This window comes from Hemiscyllium ocellatum, chromosome 18, assembly GCF_020745735.1.
Source record: "Hemiscyllium ocellatum isolate sHemOce1 chromosome 18, sHemOce1.pat.X.cur, whole genome shotgun sequence".
Classification (NCBI taxonomy): Eukaryota; Metazoa; Chordata; class Chondrichthyes; order Orectolobiformes; family Hemiscylliidae; genus Hemiscyllium; species Hemiscyllium ocellatum.
The window spans coordinates 81,439,854-81,462,426 of NC_083418.1; the positions used below are offsets into that span (position 1 = coordinate 81,439,854).

At 40.5% G+C, this 22,573-nt stretch overlaps 1 protein-coding gene across 9 annotated transcripts in view; it reads left to right on the forward strand.

Moving 5' to 3' along the window:
* LOC132824518 (liprin-alpha-1-like) overlaps window positions 1-22,573 on the forward strand; it is a 230,080-nt gene that overhangs the window by 126,751 nt on the left and 80,756 nt on the right. For 5 of the 9 annotated variants that reach the window (XM_060839129.1, XM_060839135.1, XM_060839133.1 and 2 more), the window contains exons 9-14: window positions 6,471-6,554; window positions 7,751-7,882; window positions 9,104-9,166; window positions 9,788-9,858; window positions 14,014-14,164; window positions 22,050-22,273. In XM_060839129.1, coding sequence (XP_060695112.1) covers window positions 6,471-6,554; window positions 7,751-7,882; window positions 9,104-9,166; window positions 9,788-9,858; window positions 14,014-14,164; window positions 22,050-22,273 — 725 coding nt within the window. Of the gene's footprint in view, window positions 1-6,070; window positions 6,149-6,470; window positions 6,555-7,750; window positions 7,883-9,103; window positions 9,167-9,787; window positions 9,859-14,013; window positions 14,165-22,049; window positions 22,274-22,573 lie in introns of all 9 variants that reach the window. The other 4 variants (XM_060839131.1, XM_060839138.1, XM_060839137.1 and 1 more) reach the window with 3 other exon arrangements.

Consider the following 22,573-nt stretch of genomic DNA (forward strand, 5'->3'; position numbering starts at 1 on the left):
TTTACTGGACGACAAAGGGTGATCTATCAAGGTGTTCTGTGTCTGTTTCCTGAGGAGGGTGTTGAGGTTTTTTGCTATGGCATGTCTGAATTTGTGGTGGAGAAACGACGCCACGTTCTTCACAGCCTTCAACATGCCATCGATGACGACAAACATCTTGCCAGATCAAGCCTGTGTCCCCAACTCTCGCCCCCAAACGACTGGCAAACTTTAATCAGACCATTGTTCGCAACAAACTTCCCAGCCTTCAGGATATTTAGCGCAACACCACACAATCCTGCTACGGCAACCTCTGCAAAACATGTCAATCATTGGTATGGATACTACCATCACACTACACCACCCACCATGTACACAGTGCGTACTCGTGAGACTCAGCCAATGTTATCCACCTCATATGCTGCAGGTAAGCATGCCCAGAGGCATGGCATATTGGCAAGATCATGCAGACACTATGGCAATGGATGAATACATGCCATGCAACAATAGTCAGAAAGGAATGTTCCCTCCCAGTTGGTGAACATTCCAGCGGTCAAGGACATTCAGCCTCTGAGCCTCTGATCTTCGAGTAAACACCCTCCAAGGTGACCTTTTAAGATACACAACACAGAATCGTCAAACGGAAACTGATAGCCAAGTTAGATACCCATGAAGACTGTCTCAACTGTGATCTTGGTTCATGTCACACTACATACTGTGTTGAATTTATAAAATCTTCCTTACTGTCCTGTTTTGAAACTGTCAGCTTGTCACCACCAACTATAGAAAAAAGACACTCACTGTCTACCGTATCTAATCCTCTGATCATTTTAAATTTCTCTATTAAATCACCTCTCAACCTTCTTCCCTCTAATGAAAACAGCCTCAAGTCCCTCAACCTTTCCTTATAAGACTTTCCCTCCATACCAGGCAACATCCTGGTAAATCTCCTCTGCACCCTTTCCAAAGCTTCCACATCCTTCCTATAAACCAGAACTGTACGCAGTATTGTCAGTGTGGCTGCACCGGAGCTTTGTACAGCTGCAACATGACCTCATGGCTCTGAAGCTGTCTCTCTAACAATAAAACCTAACACCTAGCACACTGTATGCCTTCTTAATAACCCTATCAACCTGGGTGGTAACTTTCAGGGATCTATGTCCATGGACACAGAGATCTCTACTTATCCACACTACTAAGAATCTTACCATTAATCCAGTACTCGAAATTCCTGTTATTCCTTCCAAAGTGAATCACCTCACATTTTTGTACATTAATTCCATTTGCCACCCCTCAGCCCAGCTCTGCAGCTTATCTATGTCCCTCTGTAACCTGAAACAGCCTCCTCACTATCTGCAACTCCACCGACCATAGTGTTATCCGCAAATTTCCTAACCCATCCTTCTATGCCCTCATCTAGGTCATGTCTAAAAATGACAAACAGCGGTGACCCCAAAACAGATCCTTGCGGTACACCACTAGTACGAACATTTCCCATCAACTATCAGCCAATTTCTGACCAAACTGCCAAATCTTCCTCAATTTCAAGCCTTTGTATTTTCTGCAGTAGCCTACCTTGGCGAACCTTATCAAACGCCTTACTGAAAGGGCAGTAGAGATGACCCAGGTAATTATAGACCAGTGAGCCTTACTTCTGTTGTAGGAAAGGTTTTGGAAAAGATTATAAGAGATAAGATTTATAAGCATCTAGCAAGCAACAATTTGATTTCCCGTAGTCAACATGGTTTCATCAAGGGCAGGTCGTGTCTCACACACCTCAATGTGTTTTTTGAGAAGGTGACCAAGCATGTAGATGAGGGTAGGGCAGTTGACATGGCATACATGGACTTCAGTAAAGCCTTTGGTAAGGTTCCACGTGGTAGGCTGTTGAAGAAATTGTAGAGGCATGGGATTGAGAGTGATTTAGCAGTTTGGCAGCAAGTGATTAGATTAGACTTACAGTGTGGAAACAGGCCCTTCGGCCCAACAAGTCCACACCGACCCGCCGAAGCGCAACCCACCCATACCCTTACATTTACCCCTTACCTAACACTACGGGCAATTTAGCATGGCCAATTCACCTGACCCGCACATCTTTGTGACTGTGGGAGGAAACCGGAGCACCCGGAGGAAACCCACGCAGACACGGGGAGAAAGTGCAAACTCCACACAGTCAGTCGCCTGAGTCGGGTGATGGTTGATGGAAAATATTCAGCCTGGATTCCGGTTACTAATGGTGTGCCGCAAGGATGTGTTTTGGGACCACTGCTGTTTATCATTTTTATAAATGACTTAGACGCAGGCATAGGTGAATGGATGAGTAAATTTGCAGACAACACTAAAGTCATTGGAGTAGTGGACAGTTTGGAAGAATGTTCCAGGTTGCAGGGGGACTTGGATAAACTGCAAGAATTGGGCTGAGAGGTGACAAATGGAGTTCAATGCAGATAAATGTGAGGTGATTCACTTTGGGAAGAATAACAGGAAGGCAGAGTACTGGGTCAATGGAAAGATTCTTGGTAGTGTGGATGTGCAGATATCCATGTACATAGATCCCTGAAAGTTGCCACCCAGATGGATAGTGCTGTTAAGAAGGCATATAGTGTGCTAGGTTTCATTCATAGAGGGATTGAGTTCCAGAGCCGCAATATCATGCTGCATCTATACAAAACGCTGGTGTGGCCACACTTGGAATATTGTGTACATTTCTGATCCCCATATTTCGGGAAGGATGTGGAAGCATTGGAAAAGGGGCAGAGGAGATTTACCAGGATGTTGCCTGGTCTGGAGGGAAGGTCTTATGAGGAAAGGCTGAGGGACTTGGCTAAGAGGGGTTTTGATAGAAACATACGAGATGATCAGAGGATTAGATAGAGTAAACAGTGAAAGACTTTTTCTTAGGATGATGATGTCAGCTTGTACAAGGAGGCACAACTACAAATTGAGGTATGATAGATTTAAGACAGATGTTAAAGGCAGTTTCTCTACGCAGAGAGTGGTCAGGGCGTGGAATGCCCTACCTGCCAATGTAGTTATCTCAGCCACATTAGGGAGATTTAAACTATCCTTAGATAAGCACATGGATGATGATGGGATAGTGTAGGGGGACGAGCTGAGAATAGTTCACAGGTCGCGCAACATCGAGGGCTGAAGGGCCTGTTCTGCGCTGTATTGTTCTATGTTCTAAATCATATCCATCACATCAACCGCTTTACCTTCATCCATCTGTTTAGTCACCTTCTTGAAGAACTCAATAGGGTTTGTGAGGCATGACCTACCCTTCACAAAATCATGTTGACTACCCTAATCAAATTATTCCTTTCTAGCCGATTATAAATCCTATCTCTTATAGCCATTTCCAACACTTTACCCACAACCGAAGTAAGGTTCATTGGTCCATAATTTCCCGGGTTTCTCTACTCCTCTTCTTGAATAAGGGGACATTTGCTATCCTCCAGTCTTCTGGCACTATTCCTGTAGTCAATGACGACATAAAGATCAAAGCCAAAGGCTCTGCAATCTCCACCCAGCTTCCCAGGGAATCCTAGCCCTGGGGACTTATCTATTTTCACACTTTCCAGAATTGCTAGCACCAACTTGTGAACTTCAGTCCAGTCTATTCTAGTAGCTTGTGTCTCAGTATTCTCATCGACAACATTGTCTTTTTCCAGTGTGAATACTGACGAAAAATATTCGTTTAGCGACTCTCCTATCTCTTTGGACTCTACGCACAACTTCCCACTACTGATTGGCCCTAATATTCCTTTAGTCACTCTTTTATTCCTGTCATACCTATTGAAAGCTTTAGGGTTTTCCTTGATCCTACCTGCCAATGACTTTATGCCCCCTCTTGGCTCTCTTTAGGTCTTTCCTGACTAACTTGTAACTCTCAAGTGCCTTAACTGAGCCTTCACATCTCATTCTAACATAAATCGCCTTCTTCCTCTTGACAAGTGATTCAATTTCCTTGGTAAACCATGGCGCTCTCACTTGACCACTTCCTCCATGCCTGACAGGTACATACTTATCAAGGACACGCAGTAGCTGTTCCTTGGATAAGCTCTACATTTCAATTGTGCCCATCCCCTGCAGTTTCCTTCCCCATCCTATGCATCCGAAATCTTGCGAATTCGCATCATAATTGCCTTTCCCCCCACAATAACCCTTGTCCTGTGATAAGTAACCATATCTTTCAATCGCTGAAGTAAACATAACCGAATTGTGGTCACTATCACCAAAGTGCTCACCTACCTCCAAATCCAACATCTGGCTGGGTTCATTACCCAGAATCAAATCCAATGTGGCCTCTCCTCTTTTTGGCCTGATCACCTGCAGAGACTTATTATTCAGCCTGTGGACACTCCACTCATACCATTTGTATGATATTTTGATCTCTGTCTTATGATCTCTCTGCCTGTGTTATTCTTCACTTCACCTGGTGAAGGAGCAGCTCTCCAAAGGCTTATGATTTCAAAAATGGGTCGTTCTGCATGTTTCGTTTGTATGAATTGGCTATAATGCAATTGAGAAATTGTAGACATTGTTTGGATAATGTGAACTTTCTCCTGAACGGGTGTAGGGTTTTGTATTACCAATCTTAAACAGTGATTTTCCATAGTGCGAAGTCGCAGAGGTGCATAACCGTCATATGATAGCAGAGGGACTTGTAAACCTGTTGGACTATAACCTGGTGTTGTGTGACTTCTGACTTCTCTCCGCAGGTGCTTTCAGATCTGCTGAGCTTTCCTGGCAATTTCTATTTTTGCTTCTTATTTACTGCATCCACAGTTCTTCCAGTTTTTTTTTTATTGAGATTAGAACAGTCAGTTTTGTTAGCAATTGATGTCACTTAGCTCAGTAACTTGACAAACTGTCAAAAATTAAGTTGATTTAGCATTTGGATTGTAGTCTTATGAGCATTACCAGTTACAATCTACTTCCATATTATTGTTCTCTTCACCTGGCCCTCCAAGTTCTAAGGTCTGAACTTCTATTCAGTCAAGGAAGGTGTTTGTGTTGGCATAACAGGTGCTCGCAGTAACAGCCAGTTTTTCAAACTTATTTTGTGTGATGTGGCCTTTCGGCCCCTGGAGTCTCGAGTCAAAGTACATGATAATGTCACTGACCATCTTTAATTGCCCTCAGAGGTATCTTTAAAATTCATTCAGAGGATGTGGGCCTTGCTGGCTACGTCAGCATTCGTTGCCCATCCATAATTGGCCAGAAGGCAGTTGAGTGTTATTCACACTACTGTGGGTCTAGAGTCCCATTTAAGTCAGCCAAGGTAAGGATTAACAGTTTCCTTCCATAAAGGACACCAGTGAACCAGATGAGATTTTCCTGAGAAGTGGCAGTGGTTCCATGATCATCATTAGATTCTTAATTCCAGACTTTTTTTTTGAATTTAAATTCCACCCATGATTGAAACTCTGTTCCTGGAACATTACCTGAGCCTCTAGATTAACGATAATACCACTTGGATATCATCTCCCCCTGTTTTTGAACTGCTGCAGTCATCTAGCATTTAGATAAGACCCGAAGACTTTAGTTCTTGGAGACATGGAATATTTCCTGCATCTATTTGATGCTTGAAATTTAGACTGCCTTGGTGGAGTGCAGAAGATCTATGCACGTGACAGACATAATGACCAAGGTTGCCTTCTGTATTGTTAAAGGCTTTTGTGTGTTATTTGAATTGTTGCAGTATTATATTGTATATTAATTAGTTTTGAATATATTTGAGTCAACCATATTGGCGGTTGTTTACTTTTCTCTATGGTGTTCAACAAAACTCTTTCTAATTCCGGAATTGCTTTGTGTGAAAATGTTTGTCCAAACAAAATCTTAAAAGGACATCTGAACTGGTCTGCAAATGTTTGCGTATGTTTTTGTAATCATCATGAAGTTATCTCCTTGCCTTCTTTCTCTTGATATATATGCACTTGGGCCAAGTAAGGCAAGGCATTTATGGATAAACTAATTGTATCTGTTTAAATCCATTCTATTCTCTATCAGTTTTTCCCTTTTTATATCGTAGTCTTAAACAATAGTAACCTTTCTGCTGTTTCCTGTACCTTTTTGCCTTTCTTAGTCTGATCCTTCCCTTTCTTCTGAAGACTCTACTGTTATGGAAGCTAAACTGATGGAACTGACCTCCATGCTTAGGAAGGTAGAATATGCAATGTTCCAGTCACTCTGCTATGCTTGCTACTTATTGCCTTTGCAAACAGTGGCAATTGAAGCCTTGATCCCAGAGGCTGAGCTTGCTCAACATTAAAGCTTCAAGTGTGCACACAGCAGTTTAAAACACCATTCAGCATCTATCATTAGCTTTCATAAAATGCCGCTTCCACCAGGCTTTTGTGAGACCAATGGCTGAAGTGCAACACTAAGTAGATCTGAGCTTCTTGGAAGAGTTGCAATTTTCATGAAGATTTTTATTTTGAAAGCTCAATCTTTGCGATATTTAACAGTTTTTATTTATTTATCAGGCTGAAGAAAGGCATGGAAATATTGAAGAAAGGTTACGACAGTTGGAGGCACAGCTTGAAGAAAAGAATCAAGAATTACAACGAGTATGTTGATTAGGGTTTCCATATTATGATTTATAGAAACTAAAATTATAAATCTTCTGAAACTCCAAATACTGAACCTTGTGCAGTTTGTGCTATGGTGTATGGATTCTGTTGCTTTTTTATAGATGTCACAACATCGACTACAAACTTTCAACTTTTTAAATAGTATAAAATTTGTTATTTCTCACCCTGGAGAAAATGATGCTAATTAATTTAAGCCCATAACCAAGACGTGGCAGACAGGAGGTTATGTCACGATATTGACCATGTGACTTTATTCCATTGTTGTCGTCCTTGTGCTGCCCATGTTTCCAAACCTTCTCCAAATCTGAAATGAGCTTATCCTGTGTTTTTTAAATGTAAATTTAATGTCGTCTTATGTTCAGGGTAAAATCGAGAAAATTTCTAAACTGGCATTCCCTTGCTCTTTCCCACTATTTCTCTCTCCCTTTCCACTTTCACCAACAACAACCCATATCTGTTTTCCAATCTCTTTAATGACTGAGGAGTGGTAATAAGCTTTTTGAATCTGTCTGTAGCACGATGCCTTTCTTGGAGTTGACTTTTGGCTTTCGGTTGGCAGGATTGCCCTCATTTCATCCAATAATTCTTGCCTCTTTTAAAGAATTGCTCTGTCTCTGTCTAATGAAAAGAATTGTAATGGCAATATTCATCATTCGACCACCAAAGTCAAAAAAAGGCATAAATTTCTTTGCTCCTTCTCATATTTCCTTAGCACTGATCACCATGCTTGGAACTATCCACCTTTTTTATGCAAATAAAATATTTCTTCAATAACAGATTCATCTCAACTTCTAACCAAACTTGACAAGTTTCACAAACTTTGGATTCTGTTTGAAAATGGCTGTGTGGGGAGCTTTTGCATTGGGCTGTCACTTCTAAACATCCTAGATTTGTGGTATTTCGATAGCTTTTCACTAAACTTGATTCTTTTCTGTATGTGCCAGATGTCTGTCTGTTAGAAAATATTTGGGTATGGTGCAATTCTATTTGTGTTTAATACATCAGGTAGCGTGAAGTGTTTGTGCTCAGTGCATGAGCACGTACTTTTAATATGAAATTTAGTATTTAAGTCTAGGTTTGTTAATTTGTGTAGTGTGTGTCAGTCACTTGAATAGTTGGTTTTTGAGCTCTGTGTCTAATTTTTTTAATCAGCCCATCTATCTATTTAAAAGGCTCGACAGAGGGAAAAGATGAATGAAGAACACAATAAGCGATTATCGGACACAGTAGATAAACTCCTGTCAGAGTCCAATGAAAGACTTCAGCTTCACCTAAAGGAAAGGATGGCTGCATTAGAGGAAAAGGTAGTCATTTATAAAATAATCCAAATTATTGCATCCTTCAAGTGACCTAGGATTTCATTAAAGTTTGACCTCCGTTCAGAAGGCTGCAGTTCAGACACCAGATAGACTTGATCTGCATATACATGTTTTAGGATTTCTATTATATAGTATTGGCAAAGCCAAAGTGCTGCCTATCTGAAAATGATCATGGAAGAGAACCAGGACAGGTGCCAAGATTGAAATATTTCATAAACATATTTATGTGCAGATGGAAAGTGCAACGAAGAAAAGCAAGGGAAACTAGAGGAAAAGCTGGTAAGCTTTTGGTCAGAAGCGATGGTTCTTTTACGATAAGCTGAATAAACAGCTTTGGAAGTAACTTGTGACGAACCTCATTTGGAGTGTTTTACTTGGATATGAAGCTTCACCTTATCAATAGAGGAGACCAACTTGCTAAATGACCTTCAAATGTGGATTTGGAGGAGAATGGATAAGATCAACTGGGCAGAAAAAAAACAGATGAAATACTGTGAAGGGTGAATGAACGAAGACATTTGCTAAATGTAACTAGGAACAGACAGAGTATGTCTGGGCACTTTTTAAGAGGATGTGGACTTGTAGAGACATTTTGGAGAAAAGTTTTTGAGGAAAAGGATGGAGGAGGGACTACTGGCCGATTTGAAAAATATAAGGAAATTATTAGCCGATTAAAATTCTGACAAAAGCGAGACCTGGAAAGACTTCTATGAGTCAAGGACTTACCTTTGGACAGAACACGCATGATAGTGACAAAAGTAGGAATTGCTGGAAAAGTTTAGAAGGTCTGGCAGCATCTGTGAAGAGAAATCAGAGTTAACATTTAGAGTTGAGTGACCCTTCCTCAGAACACACGTGATAGTGATGATATGAATCATTAAAGACATTCTCAATGGCCGAGAGAGGAAAATGGACTCAAAGGACCACCTTACTGCATCCAGTAGTACACTGCAGCTGTGCTGAAGTTTAGTGCTTAGTCATATCCAACGTTTTGGCTGATGAACAGTGTGCAACTGGAAAGATGGGAGCAGTTTGGGAAATTTGGGATAGAGAACTGGGGCAAAATCCTGTTCTGTAATCCTACTAAAGCCATATATTGTATTATATAAAATCTTAATTATATATTTTAATTACAATACCTGTTTCGGTTTCCTGTAGTAATGTTAAACTAGAATTTCTAAATTATCCTGTAAAATACTCTTTCAGAATTCCCTTATCCGGGAGCTTGAAAATACAAAGCAGCTAATTGAAGAAACACACCATGAAAAGGTAGGTTTCATTTGCAAAGATACTATTCCTCGTGATTTAAGTTTATAGCCTTATGATTCGCTTCAGCTCTTTGCCTACCCATTGTATTGAAGTATGAAATTTCGGTAAGCTGTCCTGCTAATTAAAAAAAATTGTGTACTCTTAACAATACTGTTTCTGATTTAACATTTTATCACTGTAGCAGAACTTTGGTCCTAAAATTTGTTCTTCACATCTGTAGGACACAACATGTTTAACATAGTTAATTTAAAATATGTAAACTGTATTTGTGAGAATGGTCTTTTCAAACCAAAACTACTCCTTTATTTAATGGAAGTTTGCCTAAGTTTCTGCAAATATGTCAGAAAACTAAGGAATTCAATGGAACTGTGGACAATCTTTGCTGCTGTTTTGGTTCACAAATAACAGGCCCATTTAGAACTTCAGAATTATACAGCAAAATTAAAGTGTAGTAACCACTAAGATTGTCTTTCAGGCACTTAATGTTGTCAGGTCAAGTTTTTGGTTGCATGTGTACAAACCTTAATTTAATTGATCTCAATACATTCCACCACTTTTGTCTATATTTTAGAATTTATTAACATTGCATTTCTTTCATGGAACTACATTTGAATATTTCAGAATAAATTGTTAGCTGAGAATGATCAATGGCGAGTGAAAGCTGCTTCTTTTGGAGACGCTCTGCATCATAGGTATTATACAAAAATACTCTTCATCAGTTTATACAAGATTGTTTTATTATATCTTTGCTTCATGATTTCTACTGTAAGTTTTAAATTCATAGTTCAGCTCATGTTCTTTTTGACATAAGCAGTGAAAAGGTAATACATGTCTTCAATATTTATCATAAAAAGTCATTAGTAGAAATATTTTTAACAATCATAATTATTTTCCCTCCATCATAAAGTCAGAAGTGGGGATGCTCTGTTTTAATTGAGCAATGTTCAGCTCATTTGCCACTCCTCAGATACTGAAGTAGTTTGTGTCCAAATGCAGTTCAGTATTTAGGCTTGGGCTGACAAGTGGAAAGCAATATTTGTGCCACTCGTGTCAGACAATGGCTATCTCTGACGAGAGAATCTAACCATCACCCCATGAAATTCAATGATATCACCATTGTTGAATCTGCGACTATGAACATTCTGGGGTTACTATTGATCAGAATACTGAACTGGAATGGACATAAAAGTACAGTGGTTATGACATAAAAATTGGAGGTGCTGTGGATAGTGAAGAAAGTATACAGTAAATGACAGGACTGTTCAGAGCATTGATATCCAGAGAGATCCTGGGGTGCAAGTACATAGCTGTCGGCAAGTGGCTACACCAGTGGATAAGGTGGTAAATAACGCATGAGGCATACCTGCCATTATTGGTCAGGCATTGAACATAAAAATTGGCAAGTCATGTTGCAGCTGTATAAAGCTTTAGTTAGAACACATTTGGAGTATCATGTGCAGCAAAAAAACGTTGCTGTGATTACCACATTATAGGAAGAATGCGGAGGCATTGGAGAAGTTGCGAAAGACATTTATCAGGATGTTTCCTGTATTAGCTGTAAGGAGAGGTTGGAAAATCTTGGATTGTTTTCACTGAAGTCTCGGAGGCTGAGGAGTGATTTGATGGAGGTTTACAGAATTATGAGGTATGAATACATTGGGTAGTAGAAGAGTTGTTTTTTTGAGGGTGGGAATGTCAAATATAATTGGCACAGGTTTAAAGTGAAAGGGGGGATGTTTTAAAGGAGATGTGTGAGGCACATTTTTTATGCAGTGTGGGGTAGGGCCCTGGAACTCGTTGCCAGGGCAGGTGCTAGAAGTAGGTACGATGGCAACATTTAAGAGGCATTTCGACAGAGACATGAACAGGCAGGGAGGAGAAGGAATTGGGCCACGTGCAGATAGATGTGTTTACTTGAGAATGGCATCATGGTCGGCACAGACATGGTGGACCAAAGGACCTATTCCAAAGATGCACTGGTCTGTGTTCTTTGTAAAAGCAGGTCAGTGAATAATTCACTTCGTGACTCCCCAAAGCTTGTCCGCCATCTACAAGGCACAAGTCAGGAGGGTGATGGAATAATCCCCACTTGTCTGGGTGGGTGCACCTCCAACAACATTCAAGAAGCTTGACATCATCCAGAACAAAGCAACCCGCTTGATTGGCACCACATCCACAAGTCTCCACTCCACACTCCTCCAACATTCAGTAGCAACAGTGTGTACCATCTACAAGATGCACTGCAGAAATTCACCAAGGCTGCTTAGACAGCACTTTGCAAACCACGGCAACTGCCATGTAGAAGGACAAGAACAGCAGGTACATGGGAACACCACCATCTGCAAATACCTCCCCAAGCTCCTCTTGAACCTGACTTTGGAATGAATCACTGTTCCTTCACTGTCATTGGGACAAAATCCTGCAAATACACTGTGGCGTTTCAAGAACGCAGCTCACTACCAACCTTCTCGAGGGCAACTGGGGATGTGCAATAAACGCAGCCCAGCCAGTGATGCCCACATCCCATGAATGAATCTAAAAATAAATAGAAAAGTTTGCTTTTATGAAGGCCATGATTGTTACCTAATGTACAATATTGACCACTGCAAAAATGACTTTTGTTCAAAGAATATCAAATTCTAAATATTTTTGATTTAGTATCTTTGGCTTGCTATTTCTCACTGCATTAATTTCAAAATTCTTACCCTTTTATCCTAGCCTCTCCATGCGTCACTGTGCCCTCCCGTTCAAACCTCTTTATTTCAGTGTTCCAAGACACATTTGTTCTGCCATTACAGCCCTGGCCCCCTTTACATTTCTCATCTCCACCCCACATATAGATGATAGGTCCTTCTGCAGTCTATGTCCAACTCAGTAGGATGCTGTTCCTTGACAAGTCTGCTTTGCTACCTTCCACCACCACTCCAAACTCCTCCTCCACCAACGTTTTTGTGAAATGCTTTGGAGAGTGCATTTTCTTCTACTTTTAACTTTTAGCTTGCTTTTCCCAGGACCATTACACTTATTCAGTTACTTTTATGCTTACTGTATGCATCAAACTTGAAAGTGAAGATGCTTGAAACATTTTCTTTGAGTATTCAAATTAGAATTATGACAATAACCTAGAAGTTCAGAATTTTTGACAACCTAACCAATGACTCAGCATAAAACATTGAATAATCTGTTTGAATGCAATCTTGAATTTGTTCCATTGATTTTTCAAATAAAATACTTTAGGATGCTTGATAAAGTTCCTATTTAAAATATAATGTACTTCTCAGTTAATGGCTAGAAAATTAACAAATTTATGTTCTCCACTATTTTGAGACTTTAGAAATTATGTGCACATTTTCAATTTTTCTCTAATATCTTTCAACAATCGTAAATGTTTCTAATGAGTAATTTGGAGAATAATTAGAATTAAGTTTTATTGTCATGTGTACTGAGGTACTGGGCTACAGGAGTACAATGAAAAGATTATAGTATCACCCTTCAGTTTCCCATTTTAGGTACAAGGTACCCTAGGTACAAAATTTTAGGTAAAAAGTAACAAAATAAATAAGTTACAGTTCTTCTCAGTATAAAATAGTAAGAAAGAAATAAAGTTATAAGTTCCAAATTACAGTCCTTTAGCCATGGGCCTGTAGTTGCTCCACGCTGGGCTTTCCCCACAAGGGTTTGATCTCTCGATCCCTGCGCTGCCATCCGGGCTCACCAACCACCTAGCCACATGCCGCTAGACCCCTGCTCTGGTGCCGGTTCAATCCCCCAGCTGCTTCCATGGTGCGGCTGACCACCAGAGTACTACACAGGCACATCAACCACCTCCTGGCCGACTGCCAAAGTCCCCGCTGTAGGCCTCCAGCAGCTGCCGTTATCACTGCTCTCTCCAGAAGGTAAGTAAAAATTTAAAACCTAAAAGAAAGTGACAAAAGAAAGCAAAGCAGTTGGAGTGGATGACTCAGGAACCCCTCGCCACTGCCATCTTGATCCAAGAATAAAGTATGATCTCTTCAGTTTGAACTGCTTTCTAGCCTCTTGATGCCTTTCTCTCTGAGTTACCTCTTGACTGATGGAAAAGATAACTAACAAATTTTTCTGTTTACCTTTTGGTGTGAATTGGGTAATTGAGGGGCATCCTTGCTCTGTAAGTGTGCGCTTTCTCTAAATTATAATGCAGCTGTAACTGCAATCTGAAATCCAAGTCCTGATGCCCAGGCCTGAGTCTGTCATGGTACTGGAGGGAGGGATATTTCACTCTACTTCACACTAGAATACGTTTGGGTTTAAATGCTGATTTGCACTGCACAAGTTTTACATCAGTATTTGCATCTGCATCTTTTTGAGCTTATGTGTTCACATGCAAGAGTAGGGAAAGTTAGGATGAATGCAGTGCATTTCTTTAAGTATTTAACCCTTAAATTTTTTATGAAAAAAAAATTGCTGGTTGTGACTGGAGGTCATGCATCAGGAATGCATGGCAGGAATTTGGGTGTCAAAGTCAAATGTTTTGCTGGGGGTTTACAACCTGAATTCAAGGCACACAGATTCATAAAATCTATCATTTTAATCTGCTGACTACTTGCTTCGTAGAAAAATAATCCAGAGTTTACCTCTGTCCCATTTGCAGTCTTCTGTTGATACTTGATGTAGCTGCATTGTAATTTTAACATGGCTTTAATGATGACCGTATCAAACTGACCGTCCAGCAAGAACACTTGAGTGTGGTTTGAAGAAGCAGTTTTACTGTCAATGTTCTAACCCCATTATATGAGACTTCTTGCTGGGTGTAAATCGCTAAATTTTCCCAAAAACCTTTAACAAATATTGAATCTCTTTTGTTCTAGCAGGTCACATTTAGGTAGTCCCTCTGATTTTAGGTACCCAATAACATCTGCGTCAGAGGTAGACAAACACCCAGACCAATACAGCGGTGCATCAGTATTACGTAGAACTCAGAAGGGCCGCTTAGCAGCTTTAAGAGATGAACCTTCAAAGGTACAGTTTCCTCATTCATACTTGCAATTTTCCAGTTTTAACTGTTTCTTGTTATTGGACTTTCAGAAGCAATTTATCCAGTTGCTTTTTAAAGACATAATGGATCCATCCAATAACTTTCAAAAGTTGACTGGGGAGGCTATTCGCAGTTGAAGGAATGGTTGGGAAGTTGGAGGCCTTTAAGAACGAGATGACGAGTTCAGAGACAGTATGTTGCAGTTAGTGTGAAGGATAAGACTGGTAGATGTAGGAAATGCTGGATGACCAGAGTAATTGAGATTCTGCTTAAGAAAAAGGCAGCATGTATTGGGTACAGACAGCTGGGATCAAGTGAATCCTTAGAGTATAAGGGCAGTAGCAATATACTTAAGGGGGAAATCAGGAGGACATGCGTTAAAGACAATACCAAGAGTTTCTATAAATACTTTACAGGCAAAAGAGTAACTAGGGACAAAATACAGTTCCTTAAAGATTAACCCGGCCGTCTGTGTGTAGAACCACATGAGATTGGTGAGATACTAAACAAATATATTACTTCAGTATTTACTGTGAGAAGAACATGGAAGCTAGGGAACTTGGAGAAATTAGTAATGTCTTGAAAAGTGTTCATGTTACAGAAGAGGCGGTGCTGGAAGTCTTAAAACGTTTAAAGGTAAATAAATCTCGAGACCTGCTCAGATGTCTCCTAGAACTTTTTGGGAAGCTGGGGAAAAGGTTGCTGGGCCCCTTCCTCCCTGATACTTGTATCATTGATAGCCATGGCTGAGGTGCAGGAAGGCTGGAGATTGGCTAATATGTTCCCATTATTTTAGTGAGTCCATAAGAAAAAGCCAAGAAACTATAGACCAGTGAGCCTTAGGCCAGTGGTGGGTAAGTTGTTAGAGAGGATTCTGAGGGACAGGATTTACATGTATTTGGAAAGGCAAGAACTAATTAGGGATAGTCAGCATGGCTTTGTGCGTGGGAAATCATATCTCACTAACTTGATTGAGTTCTTTGAAGAGATGACAATGAAGATTGATGAAGCCAGAGTGGTAGATGTCGCCTGCATAGACTTCAGCAAAGCATTCGACAAGACTCCGCATGGTAGACTGGTTAGTAAGGGTTAGATCACATGGGATCCAGATCCAGTGGTGGCCAATTGGATACAAAATTGGCTTGAAGGTAGGAGGCAGAGTCAGGTGATGGTGGGTTGGTTTTTGGGCTGGAGACCTATGGCCAGTGATGTACCACAAGGATCAGTGCTTGGTCCACTGGATTTTGTCAATTTATATGAATGATTTGGATGTGAATGTAAGAAGTTCAAAGTTTGTGAGAAGGTTTGTAGCTTGGGTGCTCGTTGTTGTGGTTCTGTTCACCGAGCTGGGAATTTGTGTTGCAGACGTTTCGTCCCCAGTCTACGTGACATCCTCAGCACTTGGGAGCCTCCTGTGAAGCGCTTCTGTGATGTTTCCACCGGCATTTATAGTGATTTGTCTCTGCCGCTTCCGGTTGTCAGTTCCAGTTGTCCGTTGCAGTGGTCGGTATATTGGGTCCAGGTCGATGTGCTTATTGATTAAATCTGTGGATGAGTGCCATGCCTCTAGGAATTCCCAGGCTGTTCTCTGTTTGGCAAGCAGCATGAGTTCGACTGGGACAACACTACTATTATAGGACAAGCCAAACCGAGAACTGCCAGGGAATTCCTGAGGCATGGCACTCATCCACAGATTCAATCAATAAGCACATCGACCTGGACCCAATATACCGGCCACTGCAGCGGACAGCTGGAACTGACAACCGGAAGCTGCAGAGACAAGCCACTATAAATGCCGGTGGAAACATCACAGAAGCGCTTCACAGGAGGCTCCCAAGCACTGAGGATGTCACCTAGACAGGGGAAGAAACGTCTGCAACACAAATTCCCAGCTCGGCGAACAGAACCACAACAATGTAAGAGGTATGGTCAGCAAATTTTCGGATGACCCCAAAATAGTGGACAGTGAAGAAAATTATCTAAGATTACAACGGGACCTTGGTTAAATGGGCAAAGGAGTGGCAGGTGGAGTTTAGAGCATAGAACAATACAGCGCAGAACAGGCCCTTTGGCCATCGATTTTGTGCCAACCTGTGAACTATTCTCAGTTCGTCACCTTATACTATCCCATCATCATCCATTAATTTAGATAAATGTGAAGTGTTGAATTTTGGAAAGGCAAATCAGGGCAGGCTTTATGCACTTAATGGTAAGGCCCTGGGAAGAGTTAATGAACAGAGAGACCTTGGAGTGCAGGTGTATAGTTCCTTGAAAGTGGAGTCGCAGTGGGCAGGCTGGTGAGGAAGGTGTTTGATACGCTTGCGTGTACTGGTTAGAACATTGAGTGTAGCAGTTGGGATGTCATGTCATACGGCTGTGCATAACTATTGTTGAGGCCACTTTTGGAATACTGTGGACAATTCTGGTCACCCTTCTGTAGGAGGGATATTGTTAAACGTGAGAGGGTGCAGAAAAGATTTGTAAGATGTTGCCAGGGTAGAGTTTGAGCTGTGTAGAGATTGAATAGGCTGAGACTTTCTTTTCCCCTGGAGTGTCAGAGACTAAGGGATGACCTTATAGAGGTTTATAAAATCATGAGGGGCATGGATAGGGTGAAAGAGTTCAAAACCTGAGGGCCGAGGTTTAAAGTGAGAGGAGAACGTTTTAAAAGGGACCTGGGGGGTAACCATTTCATAGGAGAAAGTGAGGACTATAGATGCTGGAGATCAGATCTGAAAAATGTGTTGCTGGAAAAGCGCAGCAGGTCAGGCAGCATCCAAGGAGCAGGAGAATCGACGTTTCGGGCATAAGCCCTCCTTCAGGAATACCAAAACGTTGATTCTCCTGCTCCTTGGATGCTGCCTGACCTGCTGCGCTTTTCCAGGTAACAATTTTATGCAGAGGATGGTGTGTGTATGGAACGAGCTGCCAGAGGAAGTGGTGGGGGCAGTGGCTAGTAGAGTTACAACATTTAAAAGCGTCTGGCCAGGTGCGTGAATAGGAAGGGCTTAGAGGGATATGGGTCAAATGCTGGCAATGGGACAAGTTCAGATTCGGATGTCTGGTCAGCATGGATGGGTTGGACCCAAGACACTTTTTCCATGCTGTTTGACTCTATAAATGAGAGTTGTTTTAAAACCTATTCACCCAATGAAACTGGGCAGTTAAAAACCAATTTGTTTTATTCACACATGGGATGTGGACACCAGTGGTTGCCAGAATTTGTTGCCCTTGAAAAGAACTGTGATTTGACCGGTCATTTCAGAAGGCAATTAAGAGTAGACGACATTACTGTGGGTTGAGTTAATATACTTGCTTTTGGGGCAGGTCTATTTTTTCAAATGCTACAATGAAAGTGTGAACCTTCTGTCCTGTCGTCTTTCCCACCCACATACTTGACGTTTTCTTTTTATTGGTGGTGTTAAGAAATATTTGAATGAAAAGGAGGCAATGATCAAAATTAAAATGCAGAAACAGAACAGAACAAAAGTGAAGATATAATAATTAGAACAAGGACAGGAATATGAGGAGGAAAATTATTACTCAGTATTTGCAAATCTGTTATTCAGCAACATTGGTGAAATATTTTCCTTTAAGCACTAACCTTTTCAAAATAAAAGACTTTGGTTTTTTTCAACACAGTGAAAGTTCATTTAGATGTAGTTTGGGAGTAGTTTGAGTGTTGACTGAAGTAACTTTGCTTTGTAATAATTGTTGGGTGCTGTTTCATCTTTATAGCTTCTGCTTTGCTTTAAGATAACGATAGTGGAGGCAGTAGTGCAAATAGAATGACATTTCATAGAATTGCATGTCATTGCTAATATTCTAGCATTCAAAGGTGGATCAAAAAATAAGTTGTGAAGAAAATATAAGGAGGCTGCACAGAGAAATTGATTAAATGGCCAAAGGTTTGAATTTCATGTGGAGAAATGTGAAATTGTAGGTTTTCGTAGGAAGAATTAAGAAAAAATATATTGTTTAGTTGGTGAGAGATAATAGAGCTCTGAGTTGCCGAGGGATCTGGATATCCTGGTGCAAAAGATTAGTTTGCAGGTACAGCAAGTATTTAGAGAAGCTAAGGGTTGCTTATTGCAGGAGAATTTAATTACGTGTGGCATTAGTGAGACCATGGGATAGGTGGAGGGGCTGGGTCAGAGTGGGACGCAGTTCAGTGTGTCCGTTCAGGCTTGCTGGGTCAAATAACCCCTCTTCACACTGTAAGGATTCTGTGGTTCACACCTGGAATAATGACCACGCAGTGTTGGTTTCCATAGTTAAGGAAGGATATAAATGCTCCAATTCATGTGTTCGTAAAGCATCTTTCATACCATGTTAGGTGTCTGTCATTATTTAAATGGAATTATTTCATGAGAAAGGTATCTATCGACATAATATATAGTATTCTGGAATTCCTAACTGTATTCGTTACATTACTTCTGACATAGAGATGGTGACTCGTAAGTTTGAGTTGATCTTTTCAATCTTGTGATTGTATTTAAATGCAATCCTGCATAATAAATTAAAAAAACAGTCATCGTCCTTTGTGATTTGTTGCTCCATTAGTTCTAAATTCTTGGATCACTTGTTAGTAACACTAGCAAGTTGCAATCTGAACATCAGGTGCTTGAGAAACACTTGTGCTGTTATCTTTGCTGATCCTCTCTTGCCAAATAGACATTTGCATTTTCAGTGTAACTATTCCATTTTGTTCTTGATCTATTCTTGGTCATTTACTTTATCAGGCAATATTGTCTCTGCTTGCCTTCTTTCTCTCATTGCAATATGCAACTGATGTATGACATTTTCTGTTTCCTGCTACATTCTGGTGGATTTCTGCAGCATGTAAGTTTTTGTATCATGCATTTTGTGTAATAGTTTTCAATTCCAGATCTTTCTAAGTGCTGATTGTAATATTTTAAGTATTTTCTATTAAAAGTATTATGATTATTCACAACAAGAAAGAATTGAACAGTAGACCTGTAAAAGCATGAGAAATAGGGGCAAACCGTTCAGTCTTTCAAGCCTGTTCTGTCTTTCAATATCTTCTGTCTCACCACTGACTTCCCAAACCAATTCCAGATCCCAGAGTATGCCTGAGAAACTCAGGTTTGGCAGTGTTTTAAGGAAGGTTCATATTGAACTTAAAACATTTAACACTTTTTGTCTCTTTCTCTCAGATGTTCATGAGTTCATTAGATATAGGGGCAGAATTAGGCCGTTTGGCCCATCGAGTCTGCTCTGCCATTCGACCATGGCTGATATGGTCCTCACCCCCGTTTTCCTGCCTTCTGCCCATAACTCTTCATCCCATTATCAAATAAAAATCTGTCTGACTCCTCCTCAAACTTACTCACTGTCCCACTATCCACCTCACTTTGGGGTAGTGAATTCCTCGGCTTGCTGTATTTCTCCAGAAATTGGTTTGTTTCTGATTTCCAAATCCACAGTAATTAGCTTTATCGTAGCTTCGGATCCCTTAGTGTTCAGCAATCTATTGATCTCTTTCATGAGTATGCAATAACTGAACTACGCCTTTTGAGATAAACAATTCCATACATCCACAACCCTTTGAAAAACTTTCTCATTTCCAGCCTAAATTGCTGATCTCCTACAGACTCCTACAGACACCATAACACACCGAAGCAGCAGTAGGCCATTCAGCCCATTGACTCTGCTCTGGCATTCAATGCAATCATGGCTGATCTGAAAATCTTCAACTCCACCTTCCTACCTTTTTCCCCAAATCCTTGTGATCCAGCCTCCACAGCCCTATCCCATTTAAATCTGTGTAAAAGTTGAGGTCAAGTTCTATAGGATTTTTCTTATCAATTAAAAACATTGTAATTGTATTTTGCAACATCAAATATTTTTACTAGATAAATTTTCCAACTGGCAAAAGTAAAACATATTTTATAAGTTAAAATATAAAAGAAATATAGTAACTTTTTACTTAGCTTTGACTAGTTGTTAATCCTGCCCCTGTTATTCCTGCCTTCACAAAGCTCCTGGATATCACCACACATCCAGCTCCTGAACTTCACTGTCACTGTCACTGTCCAGCTCACAGCCTCTACCATTCTCTGTCATTGTGAACTACCAGGGTTGCTGTTCTTTCACCAAAGTTTTTGCTCCTTGTTTTGCCCACTTTCCATCTCCTGAGCTCAGTGTGAACAAGGGCTTTGGATGTGAGCGCCCAGAGGGACAGTTTGAAGCTGCAGGCAGCAAGTTGTAAAAAGGAGATACAAGTTCAGGAAGCAGGAGAATTGGAGCGAGGCTGCAAGCCACAAGGTTGGCAGCAAGAGAAATGGCCTGGGAATGGTAGAGGTGGTTCCAATATGATCCCGATCTGATGATGTGGCCCCACGCTGAACCCTATGTCAAATGACTTTGACAGGATTCACGATGCTGAACAAGAATGTGCATTCATTAAATGACTGATAGATGTACCAAGGTAAAGTGAGGAATTGCTCTCCTTGAATCCCTTTCTATTAAAGTCTGACATAAACCACCCTAGTAAAGAGGTTATCTGCTCAAATACAGATCTAATGAGTTGAGTGGTCTCTTCTGTGAACTATGGATGCTAGTTTTTAAACCCCTATTCTAAGAATCAGCATTCATAGGAACAGGAGTAGGCCATTCACCCCATCAAGTTTGTTCCAGCATTCATGACTGATCTGTGACCTAACTCCATATACTTGCCTCTGGCGTATATCCCTTAATATCTTTGCTTAACAAATGTTTATCTCTCTCAAATTTAGAATTAGCATCTGATCTAGCATCCACTGATGTTTGTGGAAGAGAGTTCCAAACATCTGCTATGCTTTGTGTGTAGAAGTCCTAACATTTAAGTCGCCATTGGACAAGCATATGGACGTACATGGAACAGTGTAGGTTAGATGGGCTTCAGATTGGTATGACAGGTCAGCGCAACATCGAGGGCTGTACTGTGCTGTAATGTTCTATGAATGATCTGGCCCTAATTCTCAGACTATTTCCCCCTCGTGCTAGTGCACACTATGCATCAATTTGCATCATATATATAATGACAAAGGAAGGAAAAGCAAAGACACAAGTCTTTATTCCATTTTCTTTTTATATATATTAATTTATTTTTTTAAAATGCTGAACTGAAATCAACCGTATGAAATTTTTGTTTTGAGAGGAATCGGTTTGAATGTTTGGTATTTTGATGCTCACTCAGACATTACATGACTGGATTCAAATTTAGGCCTGAGTCTTTGCAGGCTTAACCACGGGATGGAAAAATCTCTTGATATTGCACTGTGCCAGTAACTTTTTCAGCAAGCACTGGCACAGCGTGACAAGGAAGAAAGTGGAGCAATTATTTTATACAGTGAAAAAGGAAACCATTTTGAGGAAAGGCTGAACAGAGCATTTTTCAAAATTAAGGAAAAATTAAAAATTCACCATTGGGAAGCAGAGAGATAAATACCTCAAAATGTAAAATAATTGTGAATAAAGGATTTATAGGGAGGAACGTGAATCTTGAACAAGTTTTCTGTAGTTGTAAATACTATTATATATCCAAAGTCCAATTGCTTTTAGTGTCAGTAATGTAATAATTTTACTCTGTGTTGGTCATTCTGTATGAATCTGCCAAATAGCTGTGAAAGCTGGAAGGCAGTTCAAATTTTCAAAATTGAGGTTCACATTTTTATTTGGCATAGGTACTAAGTGTTAAAGACCAAGGCAGGTGAATTGAGCTAAAATATAAATCAGCCATGATCAAATTGAGTGGTGGAACAGGATCAAGAGGTGGTGTGGATTGCTTCTGTTGTGGTTACATCGTATGTTTGCATATTTTGGTATCTTGTTTCTAAATCTTTTGCATTGTACCTTTTTGAGTAGGTTCAGACATTGAATGAACAAGAATGGGAGCGTGCACAACAAGCTAGTGTCTTGGCAAATGTAGCCCAGGCCTTTGAGAGTGATGCTGAAGTATCCGATGCAGAAGATGATAGAGAAACAATATTCAGCTCTGTCGACCTGCTGTCACCAAGTGGTCAGGCAGATGCCCAGACTTTGGCTATGATGCTTCAAGAACAGTTGGATGCTATCAATAATGAAATAAGGTATGTCTTATTTGTTTGTAGTTAATGTTTTGTGAAAAAGATGACTTTGGTTAGATACAACAGTGTATATCAGAAGGTGCTTGAGGTAAAAGTCCTGGCATTCTTTCTCTAATGACAGTGTGGATCTACCTCCATCACACCAGTAGTTCAAGAAGGCAGGTCACCCACCACCACCTTGAGGGCAACTCGGGTAGGCAATAAATGATGCCCGTGTCACACAAGTGAAAAACAAAACACCGGCTGCCTATGTTTGTGTTTGTGAATTGCGTTGCCAATGACATTACTGTTCAATTGACTAAA